At 38.8% G+C, this 16347-nt stretch overlaps 1 protein-coding gene across 2 annotated transcripts; it reads left to right on the forward strand.

Annotated features, from left to right (window-relative positions):
- The first annotated feature begins 250 nt into the window (after positions 1-250).
- On the forward strand, positions 251-5796 carry sult2st3 (sulfotransferase family 2, cytosolic sulfotransferase 3). Of its 2 annotated transcripts, none has more exons than XM_058053374.2 (6): positions 251-536; positions 2865-3073; positions 3140-3266; positions 3340-3434; positions 3513-3693; positions 5372-5796. In XM_058053374.2, the coding sequence occupies exons 1-6, from the start codon at positions 401-403 to the stop codon at positions 5509-5511; spliced, it is 888 nt and encodes a 295-aa protein (XP_057909357.2). In that variant the 5' UTR covers positions 251-400; the 3' UTR covers positions 5512-5796. The 2 variants fall into 2 exon arrangements, with proteins under 2 accessions (XP_057909357.2, XP_057909356.2); XM_058053373.2 differs by lacking the exon at positions 251-536 and adding an exon at positions 2404-2611.
- Positions 5797-16347: the final 10551 nt, after the last annotated feature.

Raw genomic sequence — 16347 nt, forward strand, 5'->3', positions numbered from 1 at the left:
GTGTTGACACACTGTTGGCTTTGTGTACAGGAATAACGGATGCTGAGAAAACACTGAGGGTCCTGACCTTGCACATTCCAGCGAGAATTGGACAAGTGTGACTCTCAGTGGCAGCGTCGAAAATGTGCTGGTGGTGAAAGAGATTATCTTTCATAACCTAACATTATCCTATATCACAACCAAAGTATTCAAACTTATCTTCACTGTCCACTTAAAAGATGAGCAGTACCTCATGTATGTGTGTATCCTGTCAGACAGACCACATAGAAGTACCACATCAGTTGTACCTCATAGTGGTACCGAAAGCTGCAGTGAGGAGTTTATTTATGATTTCTACCTCAAAGCGCGAGGCGTGGACTTAGCGTGGACTAACTAGTACCCGGGCAGCACTCCAGCCAGCATGTCCTGGACCAAATACATAAAGTACCGGTCCCTGCCCCTGCCTCCTGGAGCCCACACTCATGAGAGCTTGGAATATGCCCAGAATTTTTCAGTAGAGGATACGGATGTATTTGCTGTGACGTACCCCAAATCAGGTACAGTTTATTTTAACATCCTTTGACTCGGCTTAACTTAACCGTGAACCATGTGGGGAAGTTAACATGACGTTGCATGCTGATGTTTGTAATGAGAGAACAGATGTTTGCGTTAGTGTGGCTCGTACGCATGGAATCGGTACTCTTACATTTATTTACTCTACAAATGCATGCCGTGTTAGTCTTGATTTCAGTGCATTTGCCAGTTTAGTTTGTGACGTGCATAAAGACATACATGCTACATTTCTGCAAATATTTCAAAGCAAAACTCAATCGACTGGTTTGAATGTGGTTATTTTTAAATGTATTAATATACTTTTAATGAATCACACTATCTACAGTATTTGTTGTTATTATTCCAACTTTTTAAAACGACAAAATAACTTGTGCCCAACTTTGAACCTGGTGTGACATTAGCAGGGGCGTCACTAGGTTCTGAGGACTTGGGGGCTTAGCCCCCTGGAGATGCACAGGATGTGAATGAATGTAGTAGACATTCAAAAAAAAAAAAAAAAAAAAACAAATAAGGAACAAGAACCGGGATATAACTTTCCCACTTTTGGACAGATTTAGTAGAGATACTCAATTGTTTTAGGCCACCATTAAATGTACACAAGTACACACAATCTATACTGCAAAACCTCTGGACAGTGATCAATTATATAATAATCATTATTATATTATTAAATAGCCTATTATTATTACTATCATCATTATTCTTCTTATTATTATTATTATTAGGCTAGTATTAGCCTGCTTTTGCCCTACTATATAAAATTTGTCTGATTTTTTTGTAAAAAAAAAAAATGTTTTTTTTTTAAATCAATAAAAAAAATATCAAATTATTTAGGGGGGCTTAAGAACATTTTATAATGTCTGAAGCCTCCCTAAAATAGGCCTAATGACGGCACTGGACATTGGTGTACAATAAATGTTGCTATGTATTGTTAAATAATCATATTAATTTTCACAACTGATATGAATTTGACCCCCTCATCTAGAGAAGAAACAGGGTCCACAAAAACTGTTGAGAAACTTTGAGAAACCGTAACAACAGCTTTGTTTTGTCCTATGATTGATGTTTGAAATCCTATATAGCCTTAATTGATCAACAATATCAACAATATGTTTTGCTCATTTGCATTTTGTACTAAAGAATGCATCACTATGTAGTGTAGATCTATGGAGGACCTAAACTGACAAAATGATAAATAAATAAAAGTGGAAATAAAAACAATTTTTTTTTTTAATTTTTGAATTTCTATGAGGACCAAAACTGCCAAAATAATAAATAAATAAATAAATAAAAGTGAAAATAAAAACAAAAATGAAAAAAAAACAAAAAATTAAATACAAAAAAATAAATATAATTGGAATAAAAACAAAAATAAAAAAATAAATACAAAAATAAAAAACAAGATTCAAAAATAAAAAAAAATATTTTTGTTTTTATTTCCATTTATATTTATTTTTTTGTATTTAATTTTTGATTTTTTTTTCATTTTTGTTTTTATTTCCACTTTTATTTATTTATTTATTTATTTATTATTTTGACAGTTTTGGTCCTCCATAATAGATCGCCTCACATTTAAAAAAAAAAAAGGACCAACTTCTTGAGTTGGGTGCCTCTTGTGGTTGAATTAGTAACCCTCGTCCTTCACGATTTTGTGCCGGAAGTAGGGAAGTGGTGTGATTACTTCAGGTACCCTCCGAAATTTGCCTTTTCCAAGCGAGTGTCATTTTATGTGTCCTTTTTGCTACATCTGCTCAAGTGGTGACATCCACTCGTACTTTACAGGCTGGGTAGTAAATAAAAAGTATTCAAAGTGTATTTTTGGAAAAAAAAAAAAAGTTCTCAAATATTCCTATGTACGTGAACGCAACAACAGAGAGCACACCCGCCTGTCTGTTGGTTGAGGGACTCTGTTGAAGAAGCATGTCTGCGGAAGATCTCTATTTAATGCATCATGGGCTCATGTTGCCGAAAGAGACCCACTCCAAAGAAAGCCTGACGTTTGCACAGGATTTGGCGTTTAAAGACAGCGACGCCATTGCTGTCACCTACCCAAAATCAGGTCAGATAGTTTGCTTATTGGATTACGTAATACTCAACAAGTATCGGGGTGTGCAGTTTTATGTCACACAAAAGGAGAAATCCGTGCTAATTTAAAAATATTGCCATTATCATAACGTGGAAAATTGTTTATGTGGTATATTATGTGTTATTTGTGTAATTTATGAAGAAATAAGTGCATTTGCAGTATAAAACATGATAAGACTCAATATTCTATATGTTATATAATTATCTATAACCGCTCTTCTCTGTAGGTACAATCTGGATGCAAGAGATCCTCCCTCTGGTGCTGAATGGCGGGGACCTGACACCCATCCACACCATCCCCAACTGGGACAGGGTTCCCTGGCTGGAGGAGACGAGATTAAAAGAAGTGGTGGACCAGTTGCCGTCCCCAAGAGGGCTGGTCACACATTTGCCTTTCCAGTTCATGCCACCTTCCTTCGTCACGTCCAACGCCAAGGTTAACTCCAAATTCCCGTTTTTTATTGCGTCATCCTGCATTTGACTTGATCCCTTTTTTTTTTAGGTGATCTACGTGATGAGGAACCCAATGGATGTCATCGTGTCGTCATATTACTTCCATCAGATGGCCACTTTCCTTGAGGACCCCGGAACTTTGGATGAGTTTATTGAGAAATTCCTGCAAGGCAGAGGTCAACGTCCTATTATTATGCCGACATTTTGGAAAATGTCTACTGAAAACGTTCAACCGTTGTATGTCTGCAGTGTTGTTCGGCAAATGGACGGACCACGTGAAGAGCTGGAGGAACGCAGACTTAGGAGACAGGATCCTTTTCATCACGTATGAGGAAATGGTTCAGGTAAAATAAAGCATGCATTATTACCGTGCATATCACGTGTTACGTTACGTGTACGCATGACACCATCATCTCTTGCAGGATCTTCGTACGGCCGTATGGAGCATTTCAGAATTCCTGGGCAAGAACCTGAGCGAAGAAGTCATTCAGAAGATAGCGGATCATTGTTCCTTCAAGTCCATGCAGGCCAACAACATGTCCAACTTCAGTTTGATCTCCAAGGACTACATGGACACGGACAAGTCTCCGTTCCTTCGGAAAGGTGAGATGGTGATGAATTACAGTGGAAAAGGAGTCGAAGCCGCATAGATAAATACAATGGAATTATTTACAGTTGAATTGTGTCATGAAAAGACCCATTTGTCTTAGACGAGCTTCATGTGTATACTGGTAATAGCTTTAGCTGTGCATTCTGGGAATTGGAGTATCAGTGGCATCTTCAGTTTATTCATCTATTTTAATCTCTTTTAACTTCTATGGTTTCCTTGATAATAACCAAAATCTATAGAATAACTATAACATTGTACTGCCCCCCCAAAATAAGTACCGTATTTTCTGGACTCGAAGTCGCTCCGGAGTATAAGCCACACAATGCCAAAAATGCATAAAAACATACAAAAGTCGCACTGGAATATAAGTCGCATTTTTTTCCAGTAATTTATTTTCCAAACTACTTGACCAAAACAGACGTTACGTCCTCTTGGAAGGCAAGTTCTAACAATAATTTAAAAAAATAAAGAACAAGCTGAATAGGTGTAAAATATGCTAACACAATGCTTATTCAGCTACACATAAAAAATAAACATGAACATAAAAGGTGTCCAGTGTTTATGTAACATAAACACTTTTTTCATTTACAAGTCGCTCTGGAGTATAAGTCGCAGGAACAGCCAACCTATGAAAAAAAGTGCGACTTATACTCTGGAAAATACGGTATATTGATATTATAATATGAATAATAATATGATATAATATATACCGCATTTTCCGGATCACACAGTCACACTTTTTTTTCATAGGTTGGTTGTTATTATATGAATTATTAATCATTATAATATGAATAATAATATGATATAATATATACCGTATTTTTGTCAAGTCAGTCAAGCTCAGACGTGATAAGCCTGACATGTAGCCACATGCTAAATTTCTCCCTTTGGCCTCGCAATAACGCTTCATGTTATTCGACCCCCGGCGATTGGCTGGTGACCAATCCAGGGTGTAATGGTAATGGTGATGGATTTATTTCATTTGAACATGCATCAGATTACAATTGAATGCATCCCATAATCAGTTCACAGTTCCACATGTCCAAAAGGAGTAGGAAGAAGCAAAGCTTATTAAATCCTACCCCTCCATCTGGTACTTTTACAATCAGTAACTGTTACATTTGTTCACTTCCTGCTTTCCTAATAAAGTATTTTTATTTTTATTTTTATTTTTATTTTTATTTTTATTTTTATTTTTATTTTTATTTTTATTTTTATTTTTATTTTTATTTTTATTTTTATTTTTTTATTTTTTTTTTAAACTACAGTCACACTTTTTTCATAGGTTGGCTTTTATCATATGAATTATGAATCATATTATAATATGATATAATATATACCGTATTTTCCGGACTATAAGTCACACTTTTTTTCATAGGTTGGCTGTTATAATGTGATTTATGAATCATATTATAATATGATATAAAATATACTGTATTTTCCGCACTATAAGTCACACTTTTTTTCATAGGTGGGCTGTTATAATATGAATTATGAATCATTATAATATGAATAATAATATGATATAATATATACCATATTTTCCGGACTATAAGTCACACTTTTTGTCATAGGTTGGCTGTTATAATATGAATATGAGTAATATTCATTACATATGATTTGCATGACTTTCATTTTCTTTCTTTGTATTTGATATTGTCCGTGTTCTAGGTGTCGCCGGGGACTGGAAAAAACATTTTAGTGCCGAACAAGTGGCCCGCTTGTCCTCGGCCATTTCCAAGGAGCTGGAGGGAGAGAAGTTCACTCTGCCGTGGATCCTGGATGGAACAGAAACTGGAGCAAAGAAGTAAATATAAGTTGAAATGTCACAGAGCTGGACATAGTATCGTGGGCCAGAATTGTCACTGGGATCTTGGGCGTGTCTGTGTTCTTTCACCTTTGGTGATTCTTGATTCTTTAGCTGGTGTTCCAGTGTTTTTAGTTATCTTGTCGTTTATAAAGCCAGTTTCATACATCCTAATTACTACACCAGCAGTAGTTGATCTTATAGAAGATGCTGGGACTGATTTTGTACTTCAAATCATTAACTGTACCATTGCTGAATTAAATGTGAAATTAAAATGCTGCCCACTCACCATTATTTTTGTGTGTGAACATATTATAAATATGGCAAACTGTCTAAAACTGCAGCACTCTGTCACTCTTCAGAACATAAGAATGCAATCATGTTAACTTTGTTACAAAGAACCGTGAAAACATTGCTAACAAAGTCATGAAGTTGATGCAATGTTGTTGAAAAAAAAGCTTCAAAATATCTTAACCTTTGTCACAACTCTTTTGAACTGATAAGACAAGGCAAGCTACAGCTTGGAGACCCTGCCCAGGTCGGGCCTGACAAACTTTGACCATCTACAGTGGTGGCTTTGGATAACGCTGAATTCTTAGGGTTCACAGAGTAGCGCTTCTGACAGCATAAAAATACGTCACATGTACGTATTACCACATCACTTTTGCTATATTTAAAGTCATTCCTCAGCAACGTTTAATCAGGACTCCAGGCCAAAGATGGAGGAAAGAATAAAGAACTAATATTGTTGCGGTAGTTTGGATTATATGCAAATGAGGCCTTACAGATTTGTAGCTGATCCAGAATCCCTTTGGGGTTTTTCTCCATTGTGCATGGAACATATATTTTTGCAACTTTACTATTACTTGAGCACTGAAATTAGTTGCTACTATGGTCCATTTCATAAGCACAATCATAATTCCATCTCCCTGTGGATTCAACACGTAAATAAGAACGAGGAGAAAGTCACTGTATGGTCATATTACCTCGTACTTTGGTACATGACAAAAATAAATAAAATAAAAAACTTAAACTATATTAGGAAAGCAGGAAGTGAACAAATGTAACAGTTACTGATTGTAAAAGTACCAGATGGAGGGGTAGGATTTAATAAGCTTTGCTTCTTCCTACTCCTTTTGGACATGTGGAACTGGGAACTGATTATGGGATGCACTCAATTGTAATCTGATGCATGTTCAAATGAAATAAAACCATTATCATTACCATTACCATTACCATTACCATTACCATTACCATTACCATTACTATTTAGTGTGGATTATGTGGCTGTTGTGTTGTGTAATACGAGAGCGAGTGAAAGAATGGCGTTGCACAGTCAAGCTCAGACATGATAAGCCCGACATGTAGCCACATGCTAAATTTCTCCCTTTGGACTCGCAATAACGCTTCATGTTATTCGACCCCCGGCGATTGGCTGGCGACCAATCCAGGGTGTAATGGTAATGGTGATGGATTTATTTCATTTGAACATGCATCAGATTACAATTGAATGCATCCCATAATCAGTTCCCAGTTCCACATGTCCAAAAGGAGTAGGAAGAAGCAAAGCTTATTAAGTCCTACCCCTCCATCTGGTACTTTTACAATCAGTAACTGTTACATTTGTTCACTTCCTGCTTTCCTAATAAGTTTTTTTTAATTATTTTTATTTTTATTTTTATTTTTATTTTTATTTTTATTTTTATTTTTATTTTCATTTTCATTTTCATTTTCATTTTCATTTTCATTTTCATTTTCATTTTCATTTTCATTTTCATTTTCATTTTCATTTTCATTTTCATTTTCATTTTCATTTGTTTTTTTTTCCACATACCGAAGAGGATAAGTGGCATAGAAAAAGGATGGATGGTTACTTGACCTTTAATAGTGTTATTGCATAAATGAACCAATAGGTGGCAGCAAATGCTTAACTTTTCACACAGGCATAGAGGCACCCATCACTGCAAATGAAGTAGTAGTGTCTTTACCAGTAAACACATTCATATCCACTGTATAAGAAATTAGTCATCTGTTGATACGTATATTCTTGGTGTAAATATTCTTGTTGGCAATGAATTATTGTCGTATTTGTTTTCTGGGAAGACATTAAATGCCGTGTGGTGAGTTTTTAATACTAATACAGGTTTCTCATGAATAGAATAACAAGAAAAGAAGATATTTGTGCGGTTTTACCTTTTTATTTGTATATGAAGTACGGCGGTCGAGTGGTTAGCGCGCAGATCTCACAGCTATAAGACCCGAGTTCAATCCTCCATCCTTTTAGGACAGCAACTCCAGCCTGCGAGCCACATCGGGCCCCGCCAGACGTCTTAATTCGACCAACCAGGCGCTTCTAAATGGCTTCTTAGAAACGGTAGCTGGCAACATGACTTGTGCTACTGTGACATGCTTGAATCGCATATGCAGGAAATATAATAATAATATTGGTTAATATCCAAGTCAGTTATTTAAAGCGGTAGCCATTGCCTTTGCATGGTTATGTTCGGCCATGTTGTATCCCTCTCCAGCAGCTGATAAGCAGCCCGATTTTTGATAGCTAAATGATGTTAGCGTCTGCGCATGTGTGCCTTATCAGTCCCTCGAGTTCTGACACTACATCAATTACATGGTGGCCCTTTTTCCTGTGTGTGTGTGTGTGTGTGTGTGTGTGTGTGTAGCAGACGCTGCGGTGCCTTGCACACGGACACCCACTGCGCTGCTGCCTCGAGCCCGCTGGTCCTGCCCTGGGCTGCCCACAGGATGCTGGGCTTCTTTGATGGCTCCTCTCATCAACACGCAAACACACACAATAACCCCTCCAAAGCATCCGTCGGCCAGCCAGATCATTTTGAGTCTGTCTGCCCGGTGCCATGCTCGCGTTTATCTGATGTTCAGCGGTCCACATGAGGCCGACGCTACGTTTTATTTGTGATGACTTTGCAAAAGTACTCGCTTTAAAAAAAAAACATGCAGTCAGATTAATTTGAGGTGTGAATGTGAACGATTGAACGAGATCAGCTGTATAGAAAAATGCTGAAAGTAGTTGGTTTCACGCCGCCATCAAAGACATCCTCATGGGCGATGGCATGGGAAATGGCGTCATTCATCCACATTCTGCCAAACTCATAGTTTGAGCCTCATTGTTGAGCCATTAGCTAAATCGCTGTGTGCGATGTCCTCGTTAGATATCTTCCGGCTGCTGTGGGCCCTCCCCGGGGTCATATATATTTGTAGATATCCTCCTCTTGCTTTACGTGGGACGCAGAACACTTCCATCGTCCTCTATAGAATTTGCATAAGCACATTTTTATGTGCGTTATCTCAAAAGTTTGATGGAAATCATTCATTCATTCATTCATTTTGTACCGCTTATCCTCACAAAGGTTGCGGAGGGAGCCTATCCCAGCTGTCTTCAGACAAGAGGCGGGGTTTTTATTGATATTAAGCAAATTTCTCTGACAAATTTTATATAATAGGTCAAAAGCAGGCTAATACTAGCCTACTACTACTAGTAGTAATAATATTCATTCATTCATTTTCTGCCGCTTATCCTCACGAGGGTTGCGGGGGTTGCTGGAGCCTATCCCAGCTGTCTTCGGGCGAGAGGCGGAGTTTTTATTGATTTTAAACAAATTTCTCTGACATATTTTATATAATAGGGCAAAATCAGGCTAATACTAGCCTACTACTACTAGTAGTGGAAGTAATAATCATTCATTCATTTTCTACCACTTATCCTCATGAGGGACGTGGGGGTGCTGGAGCCTATCCCAGCTGTCTTTGGGCGAGAGGCAGGGTTTTTATTGATTTTAAACAAATTTCTCTGACATATTTTATATAATAGGGCAAAAACAGGCTAATACTAGCCTACTACTAGTAGTAGTAATAATCATTCATTCATTCATTCATTTTCTGCCGCTTATCCTCATGAGGGTTGCGGGGGTTGCTGGAGCCTATCCCAGCTGTCTTCAGGCGAGAGGCGGAGTTTTTATTGATTTTAAACAAATTTCTCTGACATATTTTATATAATAGGGCAAAATCAGGCTAACACTAGCCTACTACTACTACTAGTAGTAGTAATAACCATTCATTCATTCATTCATTTTCTACCGCTTATCCTTTGCGGGGGTTGTTGGAGCCTATCCCAGCTGTCTTTGGGCGAGAGGCGGGGTTTTTATTGACTTTAAACAAATTTTATATAATAGGGCAAAAGCAGGCTAATACTAGCCTACGACTACTACTAGTAGTAGTAGTAATCATTCACTCATTTTCTATCGCTTATCCTCATGAGGGTCGCGGGGGTGCTGGAGCCTATCCCAGCTGTCTTCGGGGTACACTGGTGGCCAGCCAATCACAGGGCACATATAGACAAACAACCATTCACACTCACATTCACACCTATGGACAATTTGGAGTCGCCAATTAACCTAGCATGTTTTTTTTTTTACTTCTCAGGGCCAGTGGCGCCATTAGGCCTAAAATATTCTTAAACCCCCTAAATAATTTCATATATTTATTGATTTTTTAAATTTATTTATTTATTTTTACCAAAAAAATCAGACTTTTTTTTTATAATAAGGCAAAAGCAGGCTAATAAGCAAGCCAATAAGCAGGCTAATACTAGCCGAATACTACTACTAGTAGTAGTAATAATCGGTCATTCATTCATTTTCTACCGCTTATCCTCACAAGGGTGGCGGGGGTGCTGGAGCCTAACCCAGCTGTCTTCTGGCGAAAGGGGGGGTACACCCTGGACTGGTTGCCAGCCAATCACAGGCCACATATAGACAAACAACCATTCACACTCACATTAATACCTATGGACAATTTGGAGTCGCTAATTAACCTAGCATGTTTTTGGAATGTGGGAGGAAACCGGAGTACCCGGAGAAAACCCACGCATGCACGGGGAGAACATGCAAACTTGGGTCTCCTAGCTGTGAGGTCTACGAGCTAACCACTTCTCCGCCGTGCAGCCCCTTGATGCGGAATCAGTCTTGTATAATTTAGTTAAGGAACAACTGGTGTTGTTGACAACGGACAAAGTAAGACTTCATAAAGTTTTGAGGTTGTTTTTGGTTTGTACTGTACTGTTTTATACTCTTAACGTCACTTTTAGAGCCTATAGGAACATGTATCCATTTTGGACATAGATACAATATGTTACCATGGAGATCTAATATTACATTACGACATTTATTCCTAGCAAACTCCATTTACAATTCAGCAAAACATGGCAGCCTAAAGGCGGCATTTGCTAGTTTGATTCCTGAGCACTGCTTGGTTGTCTTCCCTGCTAACCATTTATACAATGTAGTGTATACAATGTATACAATGTAATGTACCTAGTAATGTGTGTGTACCATGTTTATTATAAGTTATTGTCCACATTCAAACTACTGATAAAATACATCAACTTTATGCTTTTCTATGACAAGATATTTCAAATGAGAATTATTTTCTTTTGCAAAATTGTGAATAACATTTCCGAGACACACACACACACACACACACACACACACACACACACTGAGTCACGTCCCACCCAGGGTGTCTGCAGAGTTCCGGGCTGTGCGCCAATTAGAAGTAATGGCAGGAAGCTAGTTAGCGTTATCTGCTGCCATGGCGGCCTGCATTGGCACTGACAGACTCTGGACCGGTCACGTACTGTAGGGAGACAGTCCGTCAGACGGCGAGCAAGGGAGGGGTTTGAGGTGCATGCTGGGTAGGAGATGGTAGACAGCTCCTAAGTAATTTAGGAAAAGACCCACACGTGGTGTTTATTATTTGTTGCTGTTTCATTGATGGAGCACAGACGTACAGTAACCACGTAGTGTACTGGATCCTCACGTTTCTATTATCTGTGTGATCATTGACTACATTGCTTTATTTGCATGAAGGCTCCTTGCTGCAGCTGTTATGTCTCCATTGTTTCTGCCGCACGCCCCACTTCCTGTATGCATTAGACTACGCGCAGCCCGGGTCTTGGCGCAGGTGGCAGAGAGGGTCGCTTGCAGGGCTTGGCACCACAATAAAGCTACGAGTACTACTCGAAAGAGGATGTAGTCCAAAAAAAGATCCAACAAAACAAACACGACAAATCCCAGAATTGGGCTCAGACACAACAGTCACGTCGCGTTCGCTCGGCAGGCAGACTGGCGGGCGCACGGAGGTGCTTGCATTCCACGCTGAGGGCCAACTGGGATTGTATTTACGTTGCGTTGGTATCAACATCTGGTAGGGTTGTTGATACAGCAGGTCACGGGTCACCATGGATGGAGTAAATATGGTCCGAATATACAGGCTGATCAGGGGTCTCCAACATGTCCATCGAGGGCCAAGTACTGACAAATGGAAGAGTGTGTCTTGCCTTCTTTCTTGGAATCATTTGCTTGAAAAAATAGTTGCACAAATTCCTTGGTGTGTGAGATGGATGGATGGGTGGAATGGATGGATGGATGGGTGGATGAATGGGTGTATGGATGGATGGATGGATTGGATGGATGGATAGAAGGGTGGATGACTGGATGGATGGATGGATGGGTGGATGGATGGATGGATGGATGGGTGGATGGATGGATGGGTGGATTGGACGGATGGATGGAAGGGTGGATGAATGGGTGGATGGATGGATGATGGGTGGGTGGATTGGATGGAAGGGTGGATGGAAGGGTGGATTGGATGGAAGGGTGGATGAATGGGTGGATGGATGGATGGATGGATTGGATGGATGGAAGGGTGGATGAATGGGTGGATGGATGGATGGATGGATGGAAGGAAGGGTGGGTGGATGAATGGGTGGATGGAAGGGTGGATTTGGATGGGTGGGTGGATGGATAGATTTGGATGGATGGATGGATGGATTGGATGGATGGATAGAAGGGTGGATGACTGGGTGGATGATGGATGGATGGATGGGTGGATGGATGGATGGATGGGTGGATTGGATGGATGGATGGAAGGGTGGATGAATGGGTGGATGGATGGATGGATGGATGGGTGGGTGGATTGGATGGAAGGGTGGATGGAAGGGTGGATTGGATGGAAGGGTGGATGAATGGGTGGATGGATGGATGGATGGATGGATGGATTGGATGGATGGATGGATGGATGGAAGGGTGGATGAATGGGTGGATGGATGGATGGAAGGGTGGGTGGATGGGTGGATAAATGGGTGGATGGAAGGGTGGATTTGGATGGGTGGGTGGATGGATAGATTTGGATGGATGGATGGATTAGATGGATGGATAGAAGGGTGGATGGATGGATGGATGGATGGATAGGTGGATGGATGGATGGGTGGATTGGATGGATGGATGAATGGGTGGATGAATGGGTGGATGGATGGATGGATGGGTGGGTGGATTGGATGGAAGGGTGGATTGGATGGAAGGGTGGATGGAAGGGTGGATGAATGGGTGGATGGATGGATGGATGAATTGGATGGATGGATGGAAGGGTGGATGAATGGGTGGATGGATGGATGGATGGATGGAAGGGTGGGTGGATGGGTGGATGAATGGGTGGATGGAAGGGTGGATTTGGATGGGTGGGTGGATGGATAGATTTGGATGGATAGATTTGGATGGATGGATAGATGGATGGATGGATGGATGGATGGGTGGATACTTTATTCATCTCCAAGAGAAATTCACAGATCCAGCAGCTTACAGATTTGGAAAACACGTGGGCATGCAGGGTTCAAGAAAATATGTAGTACAGTAAAATGTGTAGTACAGTAAAGTAGTACAGTAAAATAAAATAATAAAATAAGGTACAAATAGCAAATACAGTAGAGCAAAAATATAATACAGCAAAGCAAGTCAAATATAATGCAAAAAAACCTCCTGGTGCTGTAGTGCAAGAGATGTTGTACTGCATATACAGTAGTACATGTGCATATTGATATAGTGCAGTAGCAGTTAAAAGTACTGCAGTTAGAAGTGCTTTTACGCAAACAAAACATCAGATTTTAACCCAAAAATCTGAATTAGCCATCATAACCACCTAAACGTGCCTTGATTGACTGGCGACCAGCCCAGGGTTTTATTGACTGGTTGCCCAGAGTCAGCTGGGATAGGCTTTATCTCCCAGCGACCCTGAACAGGATAAGCGATAGAAAGTGGATGGATGTATGGATGCATTTTAGGAGTACAAAAAGTCAGTTATTCATTTGTTATGTGTGAATTTTATGTCTTAACTCAGCACAGCGGGTCTTCTTCGTCTCTTCCAATGATGTTTGCTACTGGCAACATCCTTTTATGCAATGTTTGGACATGGACTCCTTCACTCATATGAAGGCCTGCAAAACAACCTTTGTGATAAATAAACACTTCTCTGTGCGGGTGAAATGTTGTTTGTTTGTTCCTGGCTTCCTGTTTTACAGCAACGGAGTCAATGACTTTTCATTCAGTATTCACAACCGGCTTGGATCTGGTGAATTACGACATCACTACAGTGCATGTCTACAAAGGACGGATACGGCCCAAATAAGTTCACAGATATCCCAAGCATTGTTTAAATCAAGCCCACATCTGGTGCTGCTCGGTGGAGATGTTGTGGCTGTTCACATTAAGGCTCCGATGAGAGAATTAAAGGCAACATTGAAGATTGTTGAAAACTGCCAAGCTCCATGATGACTGATGTGTCTTTTGCTGGAAAAGTCTCTCTTTGTGCACCGGCACGCTGAGCTAATTGCTAAATTCGTACATTTCAAGTCATCTGGCCAGAACCACTCAACAGGAAGAAACGTGATTCATCTGGCTTTTTAGTGCAGTTACAGATTTGACTACACTCAAGGAGAAAGCACAGTACAAGGTTATTTAATAGTTGTAGTACTGCAGGGGGGGGGGGGCATTACATCACCCACTTCATAAACAATATCACTCAGCTAATTCCCTGTTGCAAAGCTCTACATAAATACTTGTATTTATAAATATATTATAGCTAAAAATATATGGTAATGCTTTTATTTCATTTGAACATGCATCAGATTACAATTGAATGCATCACATAATCATTTCACAGTTCCACATATCCAAAAGGAGTAGGAAGAAGCAAAGCTTATTAAATCCTACCCCTCCATCTGGTACTTTTACAATCAGTAATTGTTACATTTGTTCACTTCCTGTTTTTCTAATATAATATATTTTTTTAAATTTATTTTATATTATTTTTTTATTTTTATTTTTTCTTTTATTTGCTACTTTGCTAATTTGAGTGTTATATTCACTAACTGGACAAAACCATTGGGATGCCTGGCCATGACACCCAGATGAACTTACAAATGTCAAAATTTGTTCACTTCCTGCTTTCCTAATATAATATAATTTTTTACATTTATTTTATTTTTATTTTTTAATATTTTTTTTTTCTTTTATTAGCTACTTTGCTAATTTGAGTGTTACATTCACTAACTGGACAAAACCATTCGGATGCCTGGCCATGACACCCAGATGAACTTACAAATGTCAAAATTTGTTCACTTCCTGCTTTCCTAATATAATATAATTTTTTACATTTATTTTATTTTTATTTTTTAATAATTTTTTTTTTCTTTTATTAGCTACTTTGCTAATTTGAGTGTTACATTCACTAACTGGACAAAACCATTCGGATGCCTGGCCATGACACCGAGATGAACTTACAAATGTCAAAATTTGTTCACTTCCTGCTTTCCTAATATAGTTCAAGTTTTTTTTTCTTTTTTCTTTTTTTTTCCTTTTTTTATTTTTCTTGTCACGTACTGAAGTACGAGGTGATATGACCGTGATATTCATTTTTAAAGTAGCTTTCAGGCTGAAAAGTCTGATCACCCCTGTTGTGGTGGAACAATGGTTGTGGTAAACAGGGATTTCAATGCCCCCCCCCCCCAAGTGTCTCTCTGACTGTCTTCTCTGTGAATAAACATAACATGGATAAAAATAGCAAGTAGCTTTGCCGTTACTTTCACATTGACCACAGACACAATGAGGAGGAACCTTTGTTTACAGTTCAGACTTTTGCTATCTCCGCGTGTAAAGAATAATGTAATGTTTGGTGGTATTTATACTCATACTCTGCTTTCTTTTTTTTTCAATTACTCAGCACACATTCCCATGAAACTGTGGGGATTCACAGTAGCGGCCTTAGGCCTATTTTAGGGGGACTGCAGCCCCCCTAAAATGTTCTTAAGGCCCCTAAATATTGTGATATTTTTTATAGTTTTTTTTAAATTACATTTTTTACCAAAAAAATTTCTGACAAATTTTAATATAATAGGGCAAAAGCATGCTAATAAGCAAGCCAATAAGCAGGCTAATAGGCTAATTATTAATATAGTAATGATAATTATATCATTGATCACTGTCCAGTGGTTTTGCAGTGGAGGTTGTGTGTGGGGATTGATGGCATATTTGCTAGTGGAAATAAGATATAATAAATATAATATATAAAAATAAAAAATAAAAAATAAAAAATAAAAAATAAAAAATAAAAAATAAAAAATAAAAAATAAAAAATAAAAAATAAAAAATAAAAAATAAAAAATAAAAAATAAAAAATAAAAAATAAAAAATAAAAAATAAAAATTGTTGATCAATTCCTGGATCTGGGAACAACATTGAATATTTTCCTTTTGATTGTTCTTTACGCTCTACTGTCACCAATCTGATTAAAAGCACGCACACACACACACACACACATGCATAAGAATTGCCAGAGGAGTGTGAGGGTGTGTCATGTCCAGCCTTTTCACTTCCACTTCCCACTGTCTCGCCTTCTTGTCCTCCACCGTCCTCTCATTGTTTGTCCACATCACTACGTAACCTGCCACTGTTTGTATATCGGTGTACTATATACA

Source organism: Doryrhamphus excisus, linkage group LG5 (assembly GCF_037039965.1).
Source record: "Doryrhamphus excisus strain RoL-2023G ecotype Guam linkage group LG5, RoL_Dexc_Guam_v1.1, whole genome shotgun sequence".
Classification (NCBI taxonomy): Eukaryota; Metazoa; Chordata; class Actinopteri; order Syngnathiformes; family Syngnathidae; genus Doryrhamphus; species Doryrhamphus excisus.

Bases quoted from the DNA above. Each gene is read 5' to 3' on its own strand.
- sult2st3 (XM_058053373.2), top strand. From the start codon at position 2,473: ATGTCTGCGGAAGATCTCTATTTAATGCATCATGGGCTCATGTTGCCG. The intron at 2,612-2,864 runs GTCAGATAGTTT...TCTTCTCTGTAG, and splicing joins TGTCACCTACCCAAAATCAG to GTACAATCTGGATGCAAGAG. The intron at 3,267-3,339 runs GTCAACGTCCTA...GTATGTCTGCAG, and splicing joins GAAATTCCTGCAAGGCAGAG to TGTTGTTCGGCAAATGGACG.